Source organism: Malurus melanocephalus, unplaced genomic scaffold (assembly GCF_030028575.1).
Source record: "Malurus melanocephalus ecotype Western Australia unplaced genomic scaffold, MMel_1.1 scaffold_159, whole genome shotgun sequence".
In the NCBI taxonomy this organism is placed as follows: domain Eukaryota; kingdom Metazoa; phylum Chordata; class Aves; order Passeriformes; family Maluridae; genus Malurus; species Malurus melanocephalus.
The window spans coordinates 1,373,299-1,396,992 of NW_026623391.1; the positions used below are offsets into that span (position 1 = coordinate 1,373,299).

At 40.1% G+C, this 23,694-nt stretch overlaps 1 protein-coding gene across 4 annotated transcripts in view; it reads left to right on the forward strand.

The window, feature by feature from the left end:
- APP (amyloid beta precursor protein) overlaps positions 1 to 23,694 on the forward strand; it is a 189,705-nt gene that overhangs the window by 122,033 nt on the left and 43,978 nt on the right. For all 4 annotated transcript variants that reach the window (XM_057371847.1, XM_057371845.1, XM_057371844.1 and 1 more), the window contains 4 exons: positions 2,478 to 2,611; positions 11,535 to 11,609; positions 12,739 to 12,897; positions 22,277 to 22,405. In XM_057371847.1, coding sequence (XP_057227830.1) covers positions 2,478 to 2,611; positions 11,535 to 11,609; positions 12,739 to 12,897; positions 22,277 to 22,405 — 497 coding nt within the window. The remainder of the gene's footprint in view (positions 1 to 2,477; positions 2,612 to 11,534; positions 11,610 to 12,738; positions 12,898 to 22,276; positions 22,406 to 23,694) is intronic.

Genomic DNA, 23,694 nt, shown 5'->3' on the forward strand with positions numbered 1-23,694 from the left:
CAGTCAGTTTTTGAAAATTTTGACATATTAAAATGACCTTTTATAAATAGGAGGGTTTTTTAGTGATAGTGCTGAATTTCTGTGGCTCACAACAGAGAGAACCAACAGGGTTCAGTGTTGTCAGTTCCCTTCTTCCTTACATAAATCCTGAAACTTAGTTTAAATGTTGAGGCGTGGAGTTTCTTTTCATCAAAAATGGTCATTTTAGAGCATTGTCGCAGGGTTTTGGGTGCACTTAGGTACAGTGTTATTTATTCTCTAGAGTAAATACTGTGAACTTCAAAACTTGATAAATCTCTTGGTGATTTTGAAGTGGCAGGTATTCTCCACCTTCATTTTTCTTCAGAGGTGTGTTGCAAATAAAGATCCGTACCTTTTTGTGCTAGATTGAAAGCAAACCAGCAGAGGAATTAACCCCGCACAAATATGTTGTGAGAGATTCCAAGTCAGAACTACAGGTGAATAGGGAAATTAAAATAAAATAAAGACAATAATAGAGAAACACTTGTCTTAAACGGACAAAGTCAAAGCATGACCTGACACCGTGTTGGTCAGGGTGGTGGTAGCAGTCCAATTAAATAGTGGCTGCAGTCCTGTCAGACTGATAGATGTGATCTTGTCCAAGTGGTGATCCTGTAGAGGAGTCTGGTTYGTCCCCGGAGGTTCAGTGGTGGCTATGGAGCTCTTGCTTTCTGGTTTCCAGTGGAAGTAGTGCCCTGSAGTATTCCAAGCCTCAGTTTATGTCCAGGCAGGAATGTTCAGCTCCTCCCCTCTGGGCGGGGCATCTCACAATGGGATGATGGAATTCTGTGAGTCATTCCAGGATGCCTTGATGGCCCATTAGCAGAGATACCCCCACAGAATGGCTGCTGATTCCCAGAGAGCGTGAGCAGGGCTGAGCCATGGAGAGGATAAAGAACACTGCCCCACCTTATCTTAACAGCTTATGGAGATGGTAATARAATACATATTAGACTGCTACTAATTTSAAACACTAAGAATTTTAATAATATACCGTTTTAGGCAATGTTTGCTGTAATTTGTTTTGCTGGGTCTAACCCCACAGCATTTTTTGTTTTGGTTCTTTTTAGCTTGTGGAACTTGATAACCCTTGTTTACAACCTTGGTTCAGGAAAATACTTCTGTCTTGTATTCATTCTCATTTGCAAGAGATGCAAGATGTGAAGAATTTAATGGTTTTTTCCTCTCAAAAATATTTAAATTTGTGATAAGCTGAAAGAGAATGACCTTGCAACAGAACATTGCAAAGATGCTTGAAGAAGTTTTGCTTTAGGAACCTCCACCCAGTCATGAAGTGCATTAAAGAACTTGGGGAGAGGCGTGATCTGAGCCATTAATAGATGAATGCTGAATGGATATCAGCAAGGAAAAATTGTATTTGTCAGGATTGGTGAAAAGGAAGTAATATTCATGGAAGGCCTGATTGTCAGGTTCTAGCTGTGCATGGGTAGGAAATGTATCTTGAACTTCTTACACAGGAGGCTTTTTGAATGTGAAAATTCAACTTAAACCGAGTTTAGGTGGCAAGTATCACCTTTAATTAAGGTAATGGATGAGGAATAATAGGAGTATGGTATGTTTTTGTTGGGTGGAGTTTGTTTCTCTCCAAGAAGTCTTTGAGGAAATACCCTGAATTCTTTCATGCTGCCTATTGTTAGATGCCATACCCACTACTTTAATTCTAACGTGAAAGGAGAACAGTCTCAGTCTTTGCAAAGGAGGGATTGGATATCACTGCATAATGAGGGAACTGTTGCTCACCTTCCTTGAGTTACCCCAAATGCAAATCTTTCTGCTACCAGTGTTACAGCTATCCCCTATGTATCCAACAGGAATGTCTGGCAATTAGTGCAAACTCGCTGATTATTTCCAGCCTTTGTGAGGCACTTCTTTAATCAGAGTTGTTACAAATAAAGTAACTATCTGTGAGGCCAAACTTTGCTAAGGTAAAGATTTGAAGTGTTTCATTAWGTACTGTGGGGTCTATAAGTGCTTTAAAATGGATTTTGATTGACAAAGATACGTTACAATTTACCCTTTAAAAATAAACTTATGTACAAAGCATGTAACTTTGCAAAGAGCTTTTGGTTGGCTTTATGGACTTCATTCATTGCCAGGGKTTTTTCTGTACTTGGAATTTTTCCTTTGGCACCAGTTTCTAACCTGCTTCAGGAACATTGTTTTGTTCACTCTGCAGAGCTTCTCCTGGTCTATAAAATGAGATGAGGGAGGGGGAAAAATCCTGATATATGTGTATGTATTTGTTGTGTGTAACATGTTCCTCTAAACCCTGTTTCTGTGTCTTCCTCTGAGGCTAAATAGATGGCTTATTCCAATGGAAATTAGGACAAATGCTTCTTTATTAGTCCAACCAMTTTTTTCCCATACTAAAGTAGAAATTCTGCTTTTCTTCTCTCTCCCTCCCTCTATTTCTCTACCTTCAAATTTTACCTCAGTCCCTACCACAGCTGCTAGCACTCCTGATGCTGTTGACAAATATTTAGAGACCCCTGGAGATGAGAATGAACACGCCCATTTCCAGAAAGCCAAGGAGAGGCTTGAAGCTAAGCATCGTGAAAGAATGTCTCAGGTAAGGGGAAATTTCTTTATTCCTGAATGTAGGAGTTTTTCTGTCAAGTAATAAGTGATCTTTCATATTCTTCTTTCCCAAGGCTTCATCCAGGTGCCATGCCAATTTGCAATGCTGTAAATACACCGTTTACTGCCTTTCTGACTCTTATCTAAGAATTCGGGTGACTGACACATATTTGTGGCTGGGTCAGCACTGCAATCCTAAATTGCTAYAGTTACCAGTGCAGGCTGAAAAAAGCTGTAAAAAATTTCTCTCATCTTTGTGGAAGAGTGTATGTTTATTGAGATTATTCATGTTTCCAAGTAAAGAACTTGGCCACTCTATTAATCATCCTTCCCTTGGGGAAGCTGAGGGGGGTGGTTTGTGTTGGGCTTAATTTTCTGTGTGTGCTCTGGGGTAATGTAAGATCACATATGTTCATCTAATGGTCTTGAGCCTCCAGGTAATATGAAATGCATCTAAAGTCAAAGAAAAGAGGAAAATTGGTGCTTTTGAACTGAAAATCAGAACTGAATAGACCCTTTTCTTTCACTTCAACTAAATGGATTCATGTAGCCTGAAATTGTGCAGTGGTTTTAATCCAGTAAGAGATGAGTTACCCACTCTCTCAGAAATAGGGTTTATCATAGCAATGCCTATAAATAGTGATAACAGTTCTGTTTTAATAAGAGCAAAGAAAAACTGTAAGAGGTTTGAAGGAAAGCCCATGATGCGTATTTTTTTAGAAAGAAACAACCACAAAAAAACGAATGTAGTGTAATTCATGAGCACTTCATATACCTGTGCAGCTGATWTACTGTATTGTTTAATTGTAACTTTGTTCCCTTAATGGCATGTCAGTCTGTCTGTCTGATACTGATACCTAAGCTCTGTGCTAAAATGTTACTCCAAAAATGAAAATTTTTATGAATGAAAACAAAATTAAGCTCTTAGTATAAGTTCCTGTCTATTGGCACCATATTTGTGCCTGGTGCCTAATAAATTGGGCAGGGCACCTCACCTGTASCACTCATCTGACTGGTGCAAGCCACATACTTAAAATATGATGTCACAGATAGGAAGATAGGTGCTCCTCATCTGCCTGGGAAGTGTTGAAACACAAGTAAGCTGTCTCCTCTTTACATAGAGAAAATAGAACCAATTTARTGGGAATCTGGAGGATAAAAAAGGTCCAGAGCCTACCTAAAAGAGGAAGAGACCCTGCCCTGCTTAAGCATGCAGAGAGTTGGTGCATAATACAGTCACCACCCCATCATTCYTTCCCCTTGAAATAACCTTTTTGTAAAAAATGTTGTTGAAGTGGGTCTCCTGAAAGCAAAGGGTACTTGGTGCAGATTTCCTTGGCATAGTCTTCAGATTCTTGCTGTGGTTCCAGGTTTGTCTCAAAAATCCCAGTATGTACAGGTTAAGCTGAGTAATTAAGGGCAGTATTTGGGTGAACTGAATTTTCTGTTTTAACATGAGCACGTTAAAACCAACTGAAGGCTGTGGTTCAAGGGTTTGACTGATGCYGGAGCTGGTGCCCTCATTAGCATGTTTCTGGCCATCCTTCCTGTTTATGCTAATAAGCACACTGAGGATGAGGCAGGTCAGCTCCCTTTCTCCTGCAATGTCAGTCCTCCAAAAACAGCTCCAATCACCAGCTCTGGCCTGTTCAGCATSCTGAGTTGGTCCAGGGAAACAGCAGCATGATAGGTACATTAAAAAAAAAAACAACTAATCAGTAGGTTGCCTAAGCTGCTTATAAAATCACATCCAAAAGGACGTGTATGTTGAAGTACACAGACCCTCCTGCACAGCTTTGAAGATCAGAGTTTATTTGTAGAAGGGAAAGCTAATTTTTAGAAATTTAAGTTATGATTTGTACAGTATTGAACTAGCTTTTCCATGTTAACTTGTAAAAAGTTAAAAAAATAGTAGATGCTATGGGCAAATAGAAAAGCCAGCTAGTTCACCATTCTGTGCTTCCTCACATGAACATCTGGTGTCCAACACCAGTTGTGTTTCTTTTCGGGCAATTTATTTTAAAATTACTTTTTTTTCTTAAACAAAAATCAGCTATGTTCTTAATACAAACTTGAAATATGTATGTAGCTGAAAATGAATCTGTTATTTGTTATGTTAAAAACAATGCTGAATAAAYTAACTCAGCTTTTGCTGTCAATGCTTTTCTCATTAAAAAAAAAGGTAACAAGTGAGAATCGCTAGCCAAGTCTTCCAGCTGCACCAAATGTTTTTATTTTATGTCCAGTTCTTTCAAAGCTGAAAAATGGAGGCAGYAGAAATAAAGCAGCAGAAATGCCTATTTTTCTTCTATTAAAAAGRGAGAAAATAATCAAGTAATTTTTAATCTTGATAAATGCCATAAGCAAAAATAGATTGGCTTGTTCACAAAACACAGGTATTTATTTGATTTAATAAAAATGCTAGTTTTAAAATAGTATTAGGTTTGATGCACACCTTATTTTGCAACAGCAGTTAACAAAAAAATCAGATGCATTCTAGTTGACATGCAAAATATAATCATATAAAGAGTAAGGAAATTTATCACTGAAAAAATTACATTGAAGTGAAATATTGTAAAACATGTAATCAGGAAAAATGTAAATATTCTGCATATCCACTTTCTGAGAYTTACCTTTGTTTACCATTAAATTCTCAAAACTTGTGTTTCTTTTTCTCTTGTATAAAGATGTTCACAMAAGCAGAGACCAAGCCTCTGTCAGTGGTTATGTTACATCATAGTTCACAGCTTATAAAAGACATTTACTAGGGAAGTCTGTCTGCGCTTCTGGTTCAGATTCTTTTAATCCCTTGTGCTCTAAAGTGTCCATCCCTTTAGATTACAGATCATGGATTTTTTTTCTGCACCACTCTCAAAGCAACAAGGCTTATATACTTTACTGGGAAGTACTGTAAGGAGACTTATGTCAACGTAAAATTTTAAACTTTTCCCAAGAATTACTGATGCAGCCCCAATAGCAGGAAAACTGTGTTCCCRTGCAAATGGGGATAGACATTCAGTGATGCACGTGTAACCTTTTAAATGTTTGCTGTTCTCCAACAGAGAGAGGATATGCTAACTGATTGCAAGGTACTGGGGTTCTTGTTTCTTGTTTTAGTACAATTCCCCTTTTTCTCTTTCCAGTTCATGTATGCCAGTGCAGCTCCCTTAATTAGTTGCAGCTAAATAGCCTGATGAACCAGATACTAAACCTTACTCAAGGAAGCAGTTTATTTATGCATTTCTCTACTCAGACTTCTTGTGATGTGCTCGTGTCTGAAAATTTGCTTTTCCTCTGGCTGTTTACAATGTTTTTGGAATCATACCCTGTAGAATACTTAYGATAGAAACTTAATGATACCTTGTGTGCTAGAATAGTTTTGCTTCTTGAAAGTTTATTTCTGAAGCAAACATCTGAAAATACTGCAGTTCTCAACCAGCCTGTACAGTGTTTGGTGGTACATTCAAGACTTTTTTTCTTATCATTGCATGCTACTTGTTCCAACATCCTAGACAGGTCTTCAGCTGATTTTTAGTCCTAGTAAACTACAGAATCATAGAATGGTTTGGGTTGGAAGGGACCTTAAAGATAATTTAGTTCCATCCCTCTGCCATGGGCAGGGTCACTTTCCACTACATCAGATTGCTCAAAATCCCATCCAGCCTGGCCTGGAACATTTCCAGGAATGGTGCATCCACAACTCCTCTGGGCAAACTGTTCCAGGACTTCATCTCCCTCACAGTAAAGCATTTCTTTCTAATATTTAATCTAAACCTACTCTCTTTCAGTTTAGAGCCATTCTTCCATATCATTACACATCCCTGTGTGAAGTCCCTCTCCCGCTTTCTTGAAGGCTCCCTTTAGGCARTGGAGGACTGCTATAAGGTCTCCTTGAAGTCTTCTGAACAACCCCARATTTCTTACCCTGGCCTCAACGAGGAGGTGCTCTAATCCTTTATTGTCTTCACGCACCTTCTCTACACCCACTCAAGCAGGTTGATGTGCTTCTTGTTTTGGGCCCCAGAGCTGGATGCAGCACTGCAGGTGGGGTCTCACCAGAGCAGAGCAGAGCAGAGGGAGTGAGGAATCCCATCCTCAACCTGCTGTCCATGCTGCTTTGGGTGCAGGATACATTGAGCTTCCTGAGCACACATGGCCAGCTCATATTTTTCTCAGGGCTTCTCTTAGTSCACTCATTGTCCAGCTTATGTTGATGTTGGGGATTGCCCCAGCCCAGGTGCAGGAGCCAATACATGGTGCTGTTGAACTTGAACCTGAGGTTGCCCACACCTGCYTCTCCAACTTGTCCAGGTCCCTCTGAATGACATCCCTTCTCTTTAGGTTATCAATCACATTGTTGGGCTTGGTGTCACCTGGCTGAGATTGATCTCTCAGTCTTACAGTCCTCATCCCCAACAAAGATGTTAAATAATACTGGGTCATGTATTCCCTAGATTCCAACTTCCCTACTACTGTRTGTGGGAAGCCTGTTTCCTTCCTTAAAACTGTCCATTTAGTAGTATTACCCCCTCAGTTGTAGTCAGGGCTCTTTGGAGAGGTTTAGTAATGTTATTACCAGAAAAAGAGTCAAGACTTAAGTGTGGAACAAAAGCCCTTTACAAAGATAGGGATCTTTTTGGCCTGACTGTGACCTTCTCACTAAGCCAACYTTCAGGCAAGTACGTCTGCTAGTTTGATTGTGCTAGCCCTAATGTCTGCCCTAAATTCTTCTCTTGCCAATATGCTTTTGTGCCCAGTGTAAAAAAGGGGAGTAAATTCTGCTGCTTTCAATACATAATGAAAATTTTTGTACTTAGCATTTCTTAATAACGTATGACATTTTCCATACTGCCTCTTTCCCTCTTGCTGTCCCCTGCAGCCCAATTTAAAAAGGCATCTGCCATGAATTAAGTYCTGAGTTTTGAAGAAGTTTGACTTTGGAATGGCTTGCTGCTTAAAGYGCAATCAGAAGCTGTCATTTTCCCTGTACAAAGCCTCCAACCCTTGAAGAGCCATAAATCTGTGTGTTTTTCTTAGGTTTGTGCTGTCAGCAGGGGAGAATAGGTTTTTAAGTGCAGATGCCAAGTTCAGCCTTTTTCTGCACATGTGTATCTGGGGAATTTTTTTCTTCTCCTTGCCCTTTGGGTRTGTTTCTCACAGTTCCATGAAGTGATGAACTTTGGTGGGAGCAGGAGCTCCCTGTAGGTGATAGTGTGTCCCATGGATAGCTGTATCTTCGGTTGTTAGCACACACACACAGATGCTCTCAACCACTGACATCTTCTCAGTTACAAAAATCGACACTCGGGGCACAGCAGTTTTTACAGGAATATTGTTTCTGCAGACAGCCATGTTACTCTTCTTTTTTGAAAACCTTTCAGTCTTGTGGCACCAAAGCTGAACTCTGAGGCCCCTAATTTACATCCCTCCCAACTAACTGTGTCAGTTTATCATTCTGCCTTCCATTCCTTAAAAAGTTTAAAGAAATAAAATGGACAGAGAGACCTGGTCTAGCCAAAGGTCCCCTTATCACATTACCCACAGTACTTGTKTTTGTTATGTGGATTAAGAGAGGGCTGGTTTGGGGGATAAAGATGACGAGGGAACTATTGTTCTGAAAATCCATATTTACTCTTTCAGAGTCCAAAAATTAGGCAGATGTTAGAGATGTGGTTTTAAGATATAAAGGGAGAAGAAAATTRTAAAGTTGCTAACGTAGGCCAATGTTCGAGCTTGAGCACATCATTTATGACTTGGGTTAATGCCATAATTGCTAGGCCTTCTGAAAGTTCACATCCTGTTGCAATCAGCTCTAATCACAGAGGAGCAGGAAAACTAATTATCTGTGAATAAGGCAGAACAAACCCTGAAGGTTTGAATATTCCCCAAAATGAGATAAAAACCAAACAAAGTTAGATATTGGTACCAAAAAAWTTATATATTTTATTTAATAATAAAAGAGGAAAATTGAAAGAAAGAGAAGAGAAAGAAATAGGAAAAAAGGTGGGGGGGAAAGGGAGAGTGAGAGAGACAGATTAAGTAGAAGCATATCACTCCTCTGTGGGTCCAAATGGCAYCTTSTTGTTCTCCTGAATCTGATCTTCTTGGTGGTGAGGGGTCCCCATCAAAAAGTATAGAATCCAATGGATTAAAATRCATTTGGGCAGGTGGGAAGACCCAGGTACCTCCCTGWGGGGGGYCAGTTKGACMCTGTCCCTTGCAGAATTGTGTCATGTGCCATCACGTGCAGTGCTCTGCTGCAGGGTCTGGRGACCCCTTTGGGGGGGCCTTTGATGGGCCATGACACCCCCTCAAGWGCACCCCATGTGAGTGTCCCATAGATGTGACATTCCYGAGATCAGGAGGCCCCCACAGCTGGCACAGTTTGCACAGCAGAGGATGGGCATTGACTGCCTCTGACCAGGGGCTTTTTTGCCACACACCCAAWAYCYTCCTCCTCCCTTTGGTGTAGGGGTCTGTACAAACCTGGCAGCAGAAAAGCCTGGGTCTGCAGCCTCCACCCCTGAAGGTGCTAGGCTGGGCTCTGCTGTGGATGCTCTTCCACAGATGCYTTGAACAATAGTGTCACTTTTCTTATCTCTGTCCCTTAGAGATGGTGGTTTATGTCCCAGTCCAGGGTTTCAGTCAGGCACATTCAGGATGGGCTTCAGTGGTCTTCTGTGCAGCTTTTGTTGCATATTTTTGCTATAATAGGGAAAAAGCCTTCATGAAAATGGTTGAGCCATAAACCATAAAATTCCATCCTTTGACACATCTTGACATCAGTGGCACATCAGGTCTCTAGAAAGGTGCTGCCTCTGTACATGAATTAAGTTTTCTCAGCCCACACAGTCATACAGCCCAAGCGCAATTGAGAGCTGAATACTTGATGTGCACTGAATACACAGCAGCACTCTGAGCATTAATAAGTTTTTTCTGGAACACATCAGTGTGTTCTAAATTTTGTGTCAGTTTGTGTCACATCGTCCTGTTTTGACAGAGAATCAATGAAATCTCCTGTGCCAAAGTACTGTGATAGCAGCAGGCGGGAGGTGACCTGTAACTTCAGTGCGCTGTCAATCATGTTCTCTGTCCTCAGCTCTGTGCTACAACCCCTTGAAAATTACTTTTAATGTCTCCTTAAAGTTTGGCCCTAATTTACACATCAACAGGTATTGTTTGATGAGAAGATAATGTAAATGGAAGAGGCAGTTYTAGGCTGCCAGTTGCACAGGTTAGAGTACAGTTCTTGGGACTTAAATTTCAGCTTACAGTTTCCAGTTTCCAATGAAAGAGTGGAGTGAGATAAAGACTRTGATGTCTAAGTATTTAATTTCAGGTCTCTGCTTGTAACTGCTGCCTAAATGTGCYCCTGCTGAAATGCAAAAGCCTGCACTTGAAAGTTTTCAGCACCCTATTAACTTCCCAAATGATAAGCCTCCATACTTTTGGGCTGTTTTGGAGACCAGGAYCCCTTACAGATAAATAATTTTGCTGACAGTTGATCTGTTTTACTATGACTGATGTAATGCTGTCTTGAGATATATTCTAGAGCTTGGGGTGAAAAGAAAGATAAAAATTTGACAACAATATCCTGTACATTGAATTGTTTTGGAGTGCAGTAGTCGGCATGCTGGGTAATCCTACAACCCAGTGTAGAACTGAGAGGTATTACATTTCAAGGCCTGGGACTTTTAAAAATCTTCTTTGATCCCAGGTTTGTGTGTTTTGAGTTTTTTTTAAAGGCACAGGCTCAACCAGGTACCCTGAGGCACCACCAGCACTTTCCAGTCTGTCCATCAGAAAGCCTGATTAGCAGTGTTTGGTGTGGTATGTGGGAAAACTGGGAAGCCTGAGTGCTGGAGGCTCAACTTGGAAACATGAGACACAGCAGGTCTTATTTCTCCTACCTTTGGTATTGGTCTTGGTAAAATTTCAGTTGTCCATTTGGACTCTGAGCTTTTTTTTTAAATTATATTTGACTATTTCTATTAAATGGTAGAAAAGCAGGTGTTTTAYTGAGAAAGGGAGAAAAGGAAATGCACACAGTAAGGCTTATAGGTTTCTTACTGTGCTAATCCTGCTCAKAAACAAATCACCTATTTGTGTGCTCTGCATTCAGGGAGAATAATTGTTCCTGTATAAAAATGTGTTATCTGAGGAGATTGCTGTCTAGGTGTGGAATGAGTGAAGGCCCTAGGTAAGGCCACAAGAAGGTTTCAGATAACATGGACAGCAAGTTAAGAGTAACCCATGCCCTGACTATTGAAATACTGTTCYGTGTTAGAGCAGGAGGGGGCTTCTCACATTGCTGAAAGAAATGACACTGAGAGACCTCCTCTGATACTTTTCTGACAGAGTTGTAGTTGAAAGATATATTCTGTTCTCAGAGTGCTGCTACAACCCCTGTTTCTRGACAAATAGCTGGCCTCGCACAAATTATATGTAATTTTTGGTCTGCCCTACTCAGGCCAGTGATGCAGCCTAAATAAATTAAAAGGTTTTGTGGTGCCAAAAAAGAAGACAATTGGAACAGGTTGAAGTTCACTCATTTTGTCCAAGGATGTATGATAGGTGGAATTTTCTGGATTTCTTTCTGCATGAGATGAARAAGGGTTGATGTGTTCACCCATGGAGATCTCTACTTCCCTTGCTTGAGGGCTGACTAACGTCTGTGTTCCTTCCCAACAGTTGTAGAGAGCTTGGCACAGTGCTTGGACACACAAATACTGCCTTTGTTTAATTTCATAACAGGATCCTACCTTCATTAAATGTTGTAACTGCCCTTTTTATAGAGATAAAAGGAGGAGAGGAATGTAAAAATGTGACTCCTGAAGTTGCAGTGCTTGGCTGCTGCTAAGCCCTGGGACAAGAGAGGAAAATAGGAAAGTCACRCTCTTTGTTTTATTCATTAGGTCATGAGAGAGTGGGAAGAAGCAGAACGCCAAGCAAAGAACTTGCCGAAGGCTGACAAGAAAGCTGTTATCCAGGTAAAGGAAAATGCAACCACAACCTTACCAGCTTGGGGACCTTGGGGGTCCCCAACTGGGGACCTTGGGGCCCCAGTTAAGATGGAAGGAGTGCTGGGTGTGATGTAATTTTATAACCTACTTTATGAACATTTAATATTATTCTTCTCTTTCTTTTCCTCTTGCTGTTTTTGTTTCCAGCTGTTAGTGGCTGCTGTGTGTTTCTGTACTTTGCAGCCAATCCCTGGAACAGCAGTSCAGGACTTTGCTCCTGACTGCACGGAGAGGTAGAATTCCACTTAAATTTAGATTTGCCTTGAGTGAGAGCTGAAAACTTGGTTCCCACAGGCTCCTATTATAATTTAGGCCATGATAGACTAATACAAGCTGCAGGACCTAAGCTCAAAGCAGAGGTGGAAAAGGTGATTTGAGGAAGGAATTGCCATCARTTTTATCTGAAAGAAACTCAACCAAAAATTATTTTGTACAAAATTATGCTATCATTCAAWAACTCTGACAAGCCAGACACACCTTGAATCCCACTGTCAGTTATTACTCAGTACTACTGGAATTATTTCAATACACAACTATTAAAAGGAAAGGTTCAGAATCAGATTGGTTTGCACATTAAATCCCACAGCTTTGCTCTCTGTGAGTTTTATCCAGTCAATCTTTTCCTCTATTGGAATAAGTTTGGGCTCGATTTTTCTTCCTGGTGGCCAGTTTGCAAGAAATTACAGTGATTTTGTTCAGGCTGGACATATTTTTCTCCCCACATAGATTTGCTTATGAAATCATGTTGATGGCTCTCAATGGCAGGGATATACACTTGCCAGACTTCACCTTCCCCCAGGCACTATTCTGTGGTGCTGAATCCCTGTCTCAGGCAAACAAAGGGTTCAGTGGTGGTTGTGCTGAGCATGTCAGGAATATTTCTATTAGATTAATAAAATATGGCTAGGTGTTCCTGAATACAGTGCATTAACAGTTCCCACTGAAATCAGTAAYAGGTATATGCAGTGCAGAATTTCTGGGGGCCAAACTAAATGGGCATGCAGCAAGATTTTGGTGGCTTGCAGACAGCAGTGTTCATGTATGCTGTCTGTGCTGATGTCTTCTCTGTTTCTGTTGTGATGGATGTTTTTTTCAGCATTTCCAGGAGAAAGTGGAATCACTGGAACAAGAAGCAGCAAATGAAAGACAGCAGCTGGTGGAGACTCACATGGCACGAGTGGAAGCCATGCTGAATGACCGTCGCCGCATTGCTCTGGAGAACTACATCACAGCCCTGCAGACTGTCCCACCCAGGGTGAGTGTGATGCCACAAGCTCTGCCAGCTGTGTCAAAATCATTCTAGTTGTCCTGGGGAAAAAGATGTGCCCAGGTGCAGTCCAGCTTTGGAGCAGGGAGTGTGCTCACTGTGCAAGAGCTGTGACAGCAGTCAGCCAGTTTGCATAAATGCAGACACAAACTCCCCATGTGCATGCCTGTAGATGGATGGATACATACATACATAAACACACCACATGGAAGGGATTTAGTTGTCATAAATTGTAGCTGTTAAGATCCTGCARGAAGARGATGAAGTGTCCCTCCAAGTGATGMACACTAAGATACTTYATCATGACARCRTGGAGGTTAAATATAGGATGACTSTGGKTTTTTGTCTTGTTTCTTGAACTGYTGAAGTGTTTGGTGAAGGATCTTGTGAGGATTGTTGGATGGCATGAAGTTAGCACMCTWGCAATTCAAAGTTGTMTGCTTTGCCAGGTGATGGGTATTGGTGGATGTAAAGGTGTGTTCAGAATGCAGATTGAGTGAAATTTAATGACTCTGTATCTCTGATACTTGTTTTCAATACCACAATATCYGGTCAGTGATCTCCAGAGGAAGAGAATTTGCAAAAAGACTAGRGGAAAGCAGCAAACTGTTTTATATATCTCTGGCCTCTTGAACACATCCTAGATGGAAAAAACATTATTACACTGCTCAGTCTTCTAGTGAATTTGACCTYACAGGGAATTACACCAATATAGCTAACCTGATTAAATTATGTATTTTCGGTAAATTTCCKTCTGAGGAGAAACCTGCATATTTGCTGACCATGGAAAAGTGATCATCTCAGTTCTTTATCATCATTATTGAACTTTTTCTCCACCCCATGGTACAAAACTCTTGCTTTTACTGTGTAGGCCAATTAAAATTTAAAATCTTTTACTTAGATAAAAGTGTCATGGTGCAACTTCAGGGTAGTTGTGTGAAGAGTTACCATGTATTTTGCAATATGTTAATTCATGGAAAATGAAGCTAGTCTCTGTTAAATTGATACAGGATGTTATTTGGCCTGAGTGTGAGTTGCATGTTATAACCTCTGACCACAGTGAGGGTAGTGAAATGCTTGAACTCATTAGGAGACAGATTAGCAAGTTATAAACTGGGATGCAGCTTCTKTTAGGAAACTTGAGTCTGTGGCTCAGATCTGAGGTGAAGTGAGTGCATGGACTGTCGCTGCACGTCACATTTGCTGTCTTGTGGTGTGCATTTAGGTAGTTCACTAAAGGTAGAGTTTCACATTTGGCCTTGGACCCAAGCTTTCCTGCTTTGAAGTTGAGCCTTGTACAAATGTAATCCTGTCTGAAAAGTACCTCAGTAAAATTATTTGATTTCAAGCTCTGTGTGTGTCAGGCTGGCAGCTGGGCTCTGCAGGTATGTGGAATTGTGGAAGGGTATGAGGGGGACCACGTACAACAGCAGAAAGATTTCTGTAGCTGCTAAAATATGAATGCAGAGGATACAAAGTGCGCTTCAGCTGCAGAACTYTAAGGGTTAAAAATGTTGACAGGGACTTTGGGACAAGAAATACTAGTGTTTTTGCTTCTGCTTGTAGAGAGCTCCCATGACATTTAATTTACTGATACAGTTCCTGTGTCAGGGGGAGAGCACCAGGCATGAAATGTGATGTGAGTAAGCAAAAGTAAGTTTTGAAGGTACTGTTTAAAAGACTGAACTGCATCCTGTATTGAGTATATATCCCATATATACTCATAATTTTGAAATGGGCAGGCAGCAAGCATGAAGTTAACATCAGCTGTAGGTGCTACCAGGCAGCGAGACAGGGACTTGTCTCAAAATAACAGGGGTGAACAATTAAAAAAAGAATGTCTTTAAATAGCTGCTTAGTCAGTAGTGTAGATGTTCCTGTCCTTGCCCACAGCATTTTTTGGTTGTGTGCTCTGTAGCTGCAAACAGTTGAGGTGTTGAACTGCTGGTGAGGTGTGTGCCAAAGCACTTGAAAACACTGGCTTTCAATTCAGGGGGTGTATTTGTCTGGTTGTATTGAGACAGAGGGTGAAACCTGGGAAGTGATTGGTGATAGCTGAATGGCCTAATGAGTTAATCCAGTCAACTCACTGCTTTGCAGGAGATGAAGCCAGAAATCTGAATACACTGTGAATCCAAACTCTGGCTAGCCAAAGAGAAAATGGGATTAATTCAATGGGAAAATTCAACTCTGATACTCTAGTTTTATTTCATTCTGACAGTTTCCTAGTAAACTAAAAATTCTTTTTTTTTTTTGCAGTTGTGTTATCTTTGGGAGAGTAATTCATAACCTTACTGATAACTTGTTAAAAAATAGAAGAGGTGTGGGAGTGAGGGATTCTGGAGTTTCAAATTATTTTTAAGACCCCCCTTCACAGCCTACTTCAAGTCACTGCTACTTCAAGTCATGGTTTGCTATTGGTATGATTACTGCAAAAAATATATGCTGAATATTTGAGGTGGTGGGAGTCTCTTTCTCTGAAGTAGTGAGGAAGAATTTAGATTTAAATTAAAAAAATTAATTAGACTTCTTATTGGAGTGCTGCACGCAGTTAGGAGGGTTTAAAAAGTCTGGGAAACGTTTGTGWATAACATCTGTACCGGATAAAAAACTGTAACTGGAGGCTTTTTTCATGTGTTACCTGGATGATTGCCCAGTGCCAGAGGTGTGCCTCTGAGTACCACTTAGGGCAGCAAGGGACATAGGGACCACATGGAGATGAAATTGCATAGTTTCAATGTTTACAAGAAAATAAACTYAAACAAAACCAGGTATTTGTACTCTTGTTCTGTTCTCATACATACTGCCCAAAAACTCAAAATTCCTCATCTTGATTCCTAATGGAGCTTAGTTGTGCTGCTGTACTTTGTTGCCTTTGAAAATGGGGTGCAGCTATTCAGTGTCCAGTGTCAAAATACTGCATTGTTTCATCCTGCTTGATGGGCTTATTGCAGGAAAGGAGGATTAGTGGCAGCTGGAAGCAATATACCTTTAGCTTTTAAAACAGTTGAAAATTTTCCCCTTGATTTTGTGTGTTAAATAGGGGACTTCAAATCCATATTCTCTGTGAGCAGATTGATTCTGTAATTTGCTTGTATTCCCTCTTTCATKTGCATGTCAAATTTTTGTGGAATTATGTTCCCCTTTTTGAACTTTTTTGGTAAGAGAGGCATATTCTCTGTGGAAAGCTGGTGGTAGGGGACAAAGACAAGCAGAAAAGAAAATGAGGGAAATAAGGGTTTTGGGGGAGGGAAACATACAGAAAAACTTTGAAAGGAGATTAGTTAACCTTTTTACTTTGTGCATAGGTTAAAGTGAGCATATAATCATTAAAATCAGTTTAAAATGCTTCTCTTCTGATTCAGCACTATTTTACTGAAATGTAAATTCTTGCTGAGAAGAGTAGGATCATTAAGATCAGCCCTAGCATGTCCATTAATCCGTCTGKGGTTTTTTCCATGTTTTCTTGGTTTTCTTCAGAATTTGCTCTGGTACCCTTTATGCTTGGGAGCAGTGTCTGTTCACAGAGACTGCATAGCACAGGATGAAACTAGTCAGATTTGGCTATTTGGGCAGCAAAGAATAATCTGCAGAGGGGCCCATGCTCACTGCCTCAGTGTTTGGGAAGCTCAGAGCGTTTCCTGAGTCCAAGGAGTTTGCTGTGGAAATATGCATTTGGAGGCAGGCCAAAGTGTTGCTGCTGAATTGGTGATAAAAATCCTGCTGTGCAGCAGGAAACAACAGTCCAGCTCTAATACTCCACCCTTTAGCTCTGCTCCTCCAAACTCATAAACTTCCTGCTGTGGAATTCTTCACACTTAATTTTGTGTGGTTTTTTTTGTGAAATAACATGGATTTCAGCTCTGTTTTTAAAMAAAGTCAGATTTCAAGAAATATAGTCTCCTAATTCCATTTATCAGTGCTTTCTGAGGCTTTTATGTGAACAAATCGAGAGTGTCTTGTTTTAAACCCCGGCAGATTCGTTACATCTAGAATTAAGAGTTTTGAAAGAGTAAGCAGAAACAAAATTTGTCTTAATTTGTCAAAGTTCAGTAAGTTGAAATACTGAAAAACAAATAATGAGCTTGAATCTAATAATTTTCTTTTTATTTGGCCCCCGGAGGAGTCCTTGAGAGAGGAAGCAAAAAAATAAGTTCAAAAAAATAAGTGAATTAAAAAAAAAAGTTTTGAGCACCATTATAGACACATGATTTTGATGTATGAGATAATATGTTTTGTTACAAATTAGCAGAAATTATGAGAAGGCATCTTTAGCTCCACAGTACCTGGTATCTGGATGGGGATTTGTTTGTGTCTTGCCCATGAGTAGAAGTGTTGTGTTCATCATGTCCAACTTTTCTTGAATGTTTCTAAAATGAGCTGCCTCTCCTTGGTGAAACATGACCTGTAAGTTAATAGTGTAGCAAGGGCAATAGGTACTGAATATGGTACACAAGATATTCAGAATAGTGGATGAAAAGAAGCAATTGTTGCACATTGCAAGAGCGGTAATTGGAATGGACTGATGATTGATTTTTCTCTAAAGGCAAGATTAAATAGCACAGCATTGTGAAAGTTTCCTCTCTGATTTAGAGTAAATTTTAATCAAAATGACAAGCCATCTCAGAGTTTCACATGGAGTTCCATGGCACAGAGCCAGGAAGTTTTATTTTCAGTACACAGAAGTGCTTTAATACAATTTTTATGTGGTTTCTCTGTAGTAAATATTTTGGATTTCCATGAGGAGAGATTTTATTTTCCATGAGGATAGATTTTAGYCATGCAAGCTATGTTTGATATTTCCACTTCCCAAGCTCAATGAAACTGCAGTGTTTCATCACTCCCTTAAAATCTGAAGTAACAGGCTAGGGTCAGTATAGCTGTGATGGTGGGGGGACATCAGCATGGTTGTATATTCGTATTCGTGTGTTTATGTTTATATATAACTTGCTAGAAGCTGGATTTTGGTGCATTTAGATCTCATATAAGAGACGACAGAAAGAATTGTCTTCCAAATAGGAGACAAGGCATATTCTTTACAGTTCTGGGTAGGACATCAGTTTTTAATGACTCATGGTCACCCTATGTAGTCCACGTAGCCCACATACATTGTCTGTGAACCTGTCTACTTCGTACCAAATGTATTGAATGCATGCAAGTCCCCATGTACTCAGAAAAGCTATATAAAATAGTACTTCAACAACATTCTCCAGCTTAAACAGGATTTTAAACTAAAAACTATAAAATACCCGAAGACTTGAGCGCATCTGTTGGACTGTACTACAATCAATCTGTGTTCAGTTTTAGATGAAAAACTTGTGTTTGCTGAGGAAGGGGAGCTTTGGAATGAGTTTGGGAGCAAATGGTGTTGCAGTATGTGCTTAAAATAGTTGGTAGGTTCACCTCTTACTAGGTATATCCTTTTTGCTGCATTTGCCTGAACAGTGAGTGTGTGCCATGAGACTCTGTATTTAAGCTTCTTGCCAGTTAGTTCAGAGTTCTAGAGTACTCAGTAGCCATATTATTCCTAAACTAAACAGCATCATTAGTGAAACAAAATGCATTCGGTATTTGGTGCTGGGTCCTGTTGCCTGGGAAGTCCCTGGCCATTCTTGTCATTGCCTAAATGACAGTCACCAACCTCATCCATAGTATCCTGGTTGCCTTCAGAGGAAGGCCAGAACGAAACCAAAAAAGGAAGCAAGCCAGCAGAACAGATACAGATCACTGAAAATAGTGGAATTATTTCATGAAGTTTAKGTAGCCACTGGTGGCTGATCCAAGTTAGTTATTCTGTGAGATGTTTTTACTAAGACAGTCACAGACCTAAACATGCACAGTTTTTCCCAGCAAAACACACAGAAGTATTTCAAGTGTTAGACCCAGAGTTTTTTTTTTTTTAATGAAACAGTGGTTGGTACATTATTTATGAAGAGCAAGAGGTGCCAAGCTGGTCCAGAGATCTGTCAGCTGTTTGTTCTTTTGCCATAGACCGTGTCAGAACTGAGGCTTTGGAAACCTAATTTAGCTCRTAATAGCACCACTTTGATTTATAATTTAGTGTGAAGGTTTTTGCCTAGTGTCAAAGTAATAGACAACTATATAATGGCTTCAGAAACGGAGTCTGAGTGAGGCATCTCCTGAGCCTGTAGTGCTTTTCCCTACTTCTGTGCTTGACCTGGACAATTCCTTGTGGTCCCTCTAGTCTACCATCACAGGATTTCATATTGTTACTTGGTGTACTGGGCTCTCTTTTAACACTAAGTTTAAGTGTAGCGTTAAGAAGCTGGTGTTCTTCATTCAGCTGGATGCATGGAGGAGTTATCTCTCCAAAATATTGTGTATGCTCAGTACAGAAACCTCTCCTTATTTAGATGCTCTATTTTACATACATATTCATGGATTTTCCCAGAAGAAACATATACAATAGTGATTTCCCCAAAATGTCATAACTGGACTGGTTACTTTCCAGTTCTTCCTACAGAATAAGCATTGTGCAATTGCATAAGTCAGTGGTTTTCGAAGAAAAAGCATTGTATTAATCCATCAGTTACAAGTGGTTTTTCGTCAGGCGACAAAAGTACATTTGCAAAAGGTATGTGTATATGTGGGGCTTTTAAGTAGAACCAGTTCACTCAATCATGGCATTTAAAAGAAAATGAGTATGGAGTACACTGCAGAGGTGGGACTTGAGGTGAGGTACTTTTGCTGATGCAGAAATTTGTCAAAATGCTGCAAACAGTAAGTCTTCTGATTTCTACATCAAGAGGAAAATGTTCAATTATTTTTTTAATTTGTTTTTGCTATCTAAGTTATGTTCAACTGTAGAATGTTGTCTTCATTTATGGTAGGTGCCACACTGTGGTATGCAAAGCCCAGTGAAGAGTTGTCATTGTCCATCTCCAGCTCTGACAGTTTCGCCTCCAGCCACAACCCTGAAGCCATGGTTGGGCAAGGCAAAATGGTTAGGCAAGTTGGAGGTCTGATGTGATGCAGTGTGCTTGAGACTTCCAGCAAAGAAGCAGAGCTGTTTTAATTCATCTCAGGTGTTCAAGGGATACCACCACCTTTTGGGGTTTTTTGATCCATGGGGTAATGACCCACTATATTACCTTTAGAGCTGGGGCAGAGCATGTTTCCTAAAGGTTACAATAAAGACATTTTTGACAATAAAAAGTCTATGTGGAAAGTCTTCTAATCCATTTCAACTTCCACATCAGGGGATCTTGGGTGTATATGTATTTCAGGTTCTCAGTGTTCCATTCAGAGAATCCTGTTGTTTCTTTAGATCCCTGCACACACCCTAGGACCTCACGTGTAGGTGCAATACCCTGCTGACCAGGAAAACCTTGTGTGTCTGTGCCAGGTGATTCAGTGCATCACAAGGACTTCTTAGCTCTGGATCACTTGTTGTTAAAGAATTGTCACAACCTTTTAGGCCTTTTGCCTAAAAAGGCAAAAGGTGAGATCACCAGATGAGGGTACATGCTAAAACACTGAAACTCCACAGTGAGTTTCAAGTGTTGGGGTTTTTCTCCTGCTTTATAGTGATAAGTATGGGACATTTCTCAATGTCAGAAAAGGCACTGGAAGTGGGCTGCCAGTGTACCCAAGTGATTGCTACTGTTGTCAATGGTATTTGATAGCTATTTATGAGATTGTCATCCTATTAACAAGTCTAATTGTGAAGTCTCATTCACATATTGCAGTGAATACAGACACACTATAGGAAAACTCTATTCCCTTCTAGTTTTAGACATGATACTTAACTTGGAATATCTGTTGGAAAAAAAAAAAAAACCTCCTTTTCTGAGTAGTCTGCCCTAGCCTGTTACCTTGATGTGTCTTGGGGGCAAGGAAAGTTTAATCATCACGAAAGGTAGCTAAATTTTCCATCTTCAAAATTTTCTTCTTGTTGGTAAAGTTTCTGGTCTTCTATCCTTCAGTACAATAAAGCTTTACAGTTGATATTTTGGTTGTTTGGCCATTATCACAAGGTTGTGAGGATTACTTGCTTTGATTACTCGCTTTCCAGCATTTGTCCACAGTTCCTTGCAACTTCATCTGAGAGTACTGGGCTTTGGGGATTTGGACTTATTTTCCTCATGAAATGAATTTTCCTCATGAATGAATTTTCAGCCATGGAGACACTAAGTTTAGTGGCAGGAAATGGCTTCGCATCTCTCTATTTCTGTCTGTCATATCTTCTCCAAATAACCTTTGGTTTACTTTCCTCAGACATTTTTGAATCTGTTGCTTCTCTTAAACTGAAGAGATTCTGAAATCTTTGGACTCCATAGCTTAGTATTTATCTCTTGTGTAAATGTTAAATCAGTTTAGGCTCTATATTTGGCCATGAATCAAAGTCTTCTTAAAACTCCATCTTTGCCCACAGTTCTTCCTGCTTTGGAAAGCTCTGCACAGAGCTTCTGACATTTGTTTTATCATTTGCACACCTTGTTCCCTGTGTCACTGTCAGTGCCTAGACAAGCTCTGTACCATTTATGCTCATTCTGTAGTCTGCCACACAGTAAGGTCACCTTTCTATTCCTTCTCAGTGCCCAGCAGCTTCAGGTAGGATGCACATGCACAGCACTACAAATGGGAATGAAGGGAAGGGGCATTTCCAGAATCCATCATAATCTCTGAGCTAAAAAATTGGTATCTTAGCTGGATGCTGGAGAACGTTTCCTGGTCTGGCACTGTATTATTGTACAGAGCAGGGAAGTGCATAGGAATACATATCTTAGCCTTCACTGCTCTGCCATCACTGTGTGTATTTTCAAGTTCCCTTCAGCTGCTGATCTTCTCTTTCTTTGTATTTAATTTACATGTCTGAAGGCTTATTTGTAATAGGTTTTACTAATTAAAATTACTTGCAACAGACTTGAGATTTTTACAAAATCTGGCATCTAAGCAGAGAAAYTTCAGAAGACTGGGCAGATGTCTCTTTTTTCTTGTGGGTTTTCAGACAGTTGTGTATTCTGGATGGTTATGTTCTGTAACTCAGCTCAGTGGTTCTTYTCCTCTTTGTTTTCTCCTCTGGTGGAGTAGCAATAGTGACAGGGCAGGAAGGCTGTGATTTTCTTTTTTTTTTACCTTAAGTTTTACAGTCAAGTCTGGGGATTGATTATTCACAGAAACATAGAAAATCTGAACATTTTCCTCACGAACATTATCTACTGCCTATAACTACTATTTAATGGTGCATCTGATGATGTTCAGTGAGTGGATGTTTTTGTAGTAGTCAGACCTGCCTTCATAAGATAGTACCAAGGGGTTTTGGGTTGGGATAAATCTCCAGTGCAAGAAGTGAAAATGTGTTGTTCTCAACTGAGATGGTTTTTTCTTCTTTTTCTTCCCTTAGCCTCGCCACGTATTCAACATGCTGAAGAAGTACGTGCGTGCTGAGCAGAAAGACAGACAGCACACTCTCAAACACTTCGAACATGTCCGCATGGTAGACCCAAAGAAAGCTGCCCAAATCAGATCTCAGGTAATCCCCACTGGCTGTTAGTGAGGTCATGTTRGTTCATGACAATTGTGAACTTTCTGTCAACCTGGTTTCTAAAAAATACCCAATTCCTTTCTGTGGACAGCTTTAAATGCAACCAAAAATAATCTGCTTTCCATCAGAAGATTAAGGCAAAGTGATGTAGTAGTGTGGGTATGATTTTTGTTCTGAGAAGAACTGGAATACAAGTTTTCTGTTTATCTGTACAGTGAGTCAGACCTGGGCATGTCCTGAGGAGCCTTCCAGAGCATTAATGCTGAGAGCCTTTGTTAATGCATTGGTAAATAATCCCTCTGGGAAAACATCAGTATAAGATTTAGCAACAATACGTGGTTGTGCTTCCCTCAGCTGAGRTGGCAGAACCAGGAGTGGTGTAGCCATCTGACTGTCACCAGCCTTTCTATAGTCATTACATAACATCTATAAAAGTGATTACTGTTAATGCACTCGAGTTTAATGTGTTCTTTTAAAATACACACAATAACTCATGGTATTTTAACTGCTGAATGTTACTGCTGTCCTCAGTGCGTATGTTTTGGAAGTTTTTATGTTGCCTTCATAAATCATAGAGAGTGAGAAAGTGAAAAGAAAACACTCAAGACTGAAGATGTAGCTGGTTTTCAAAATACCAATTAAAATTGGAGGTGCAGTGGATGAGCTGTAAAAATAGTGCTGGAACCTATGGAATCTGCTGCTGTTGCCTCTGTAGGATTCAATGGCACTATTCCAGCCACAGTTTTTGAATGGACTGATTTTACTATATGAAAAATCAAAACCATGTACCTCCTGGGATGACAGATTTAATTTTCAAACTTCTGTTTCAGCCAAATGCATCCATTGAGATCATGCTGCCTTGAAATTGCTGGAGTGAGAAATGCATGCTTCTAAAAATCTTCTACAGTGACCATTGTCTTTGCCTTGTCTTAAGCATCTAACATGACTTTTTTCCTGAGTCACTGGATCATTTAATAACAAAAATCAGTGAAATTTTGCAGAGTGCAGGTTGTGTGGCAGCACTGGTGAAGAATGGAAACTGACATTTAAATACAGGAGGTGCAATGTATTGCCTAACATGTCATCATAGGAATAAGTATTGATATAGCATCTTTGCATCTTGAATTGGTCAGAAGGTCAGGGAAATGTAGCCTGGAAGTTCTGTTTGTGAAATGTTTTTCAGTGGAAAATGGAAAACAAAGTCTTTTGTTCAAAAGCGTAAATCTTTTCTTTGGATTTGAAGACATCATTCTGCTGTTTCATTAAAATTGCTGTCT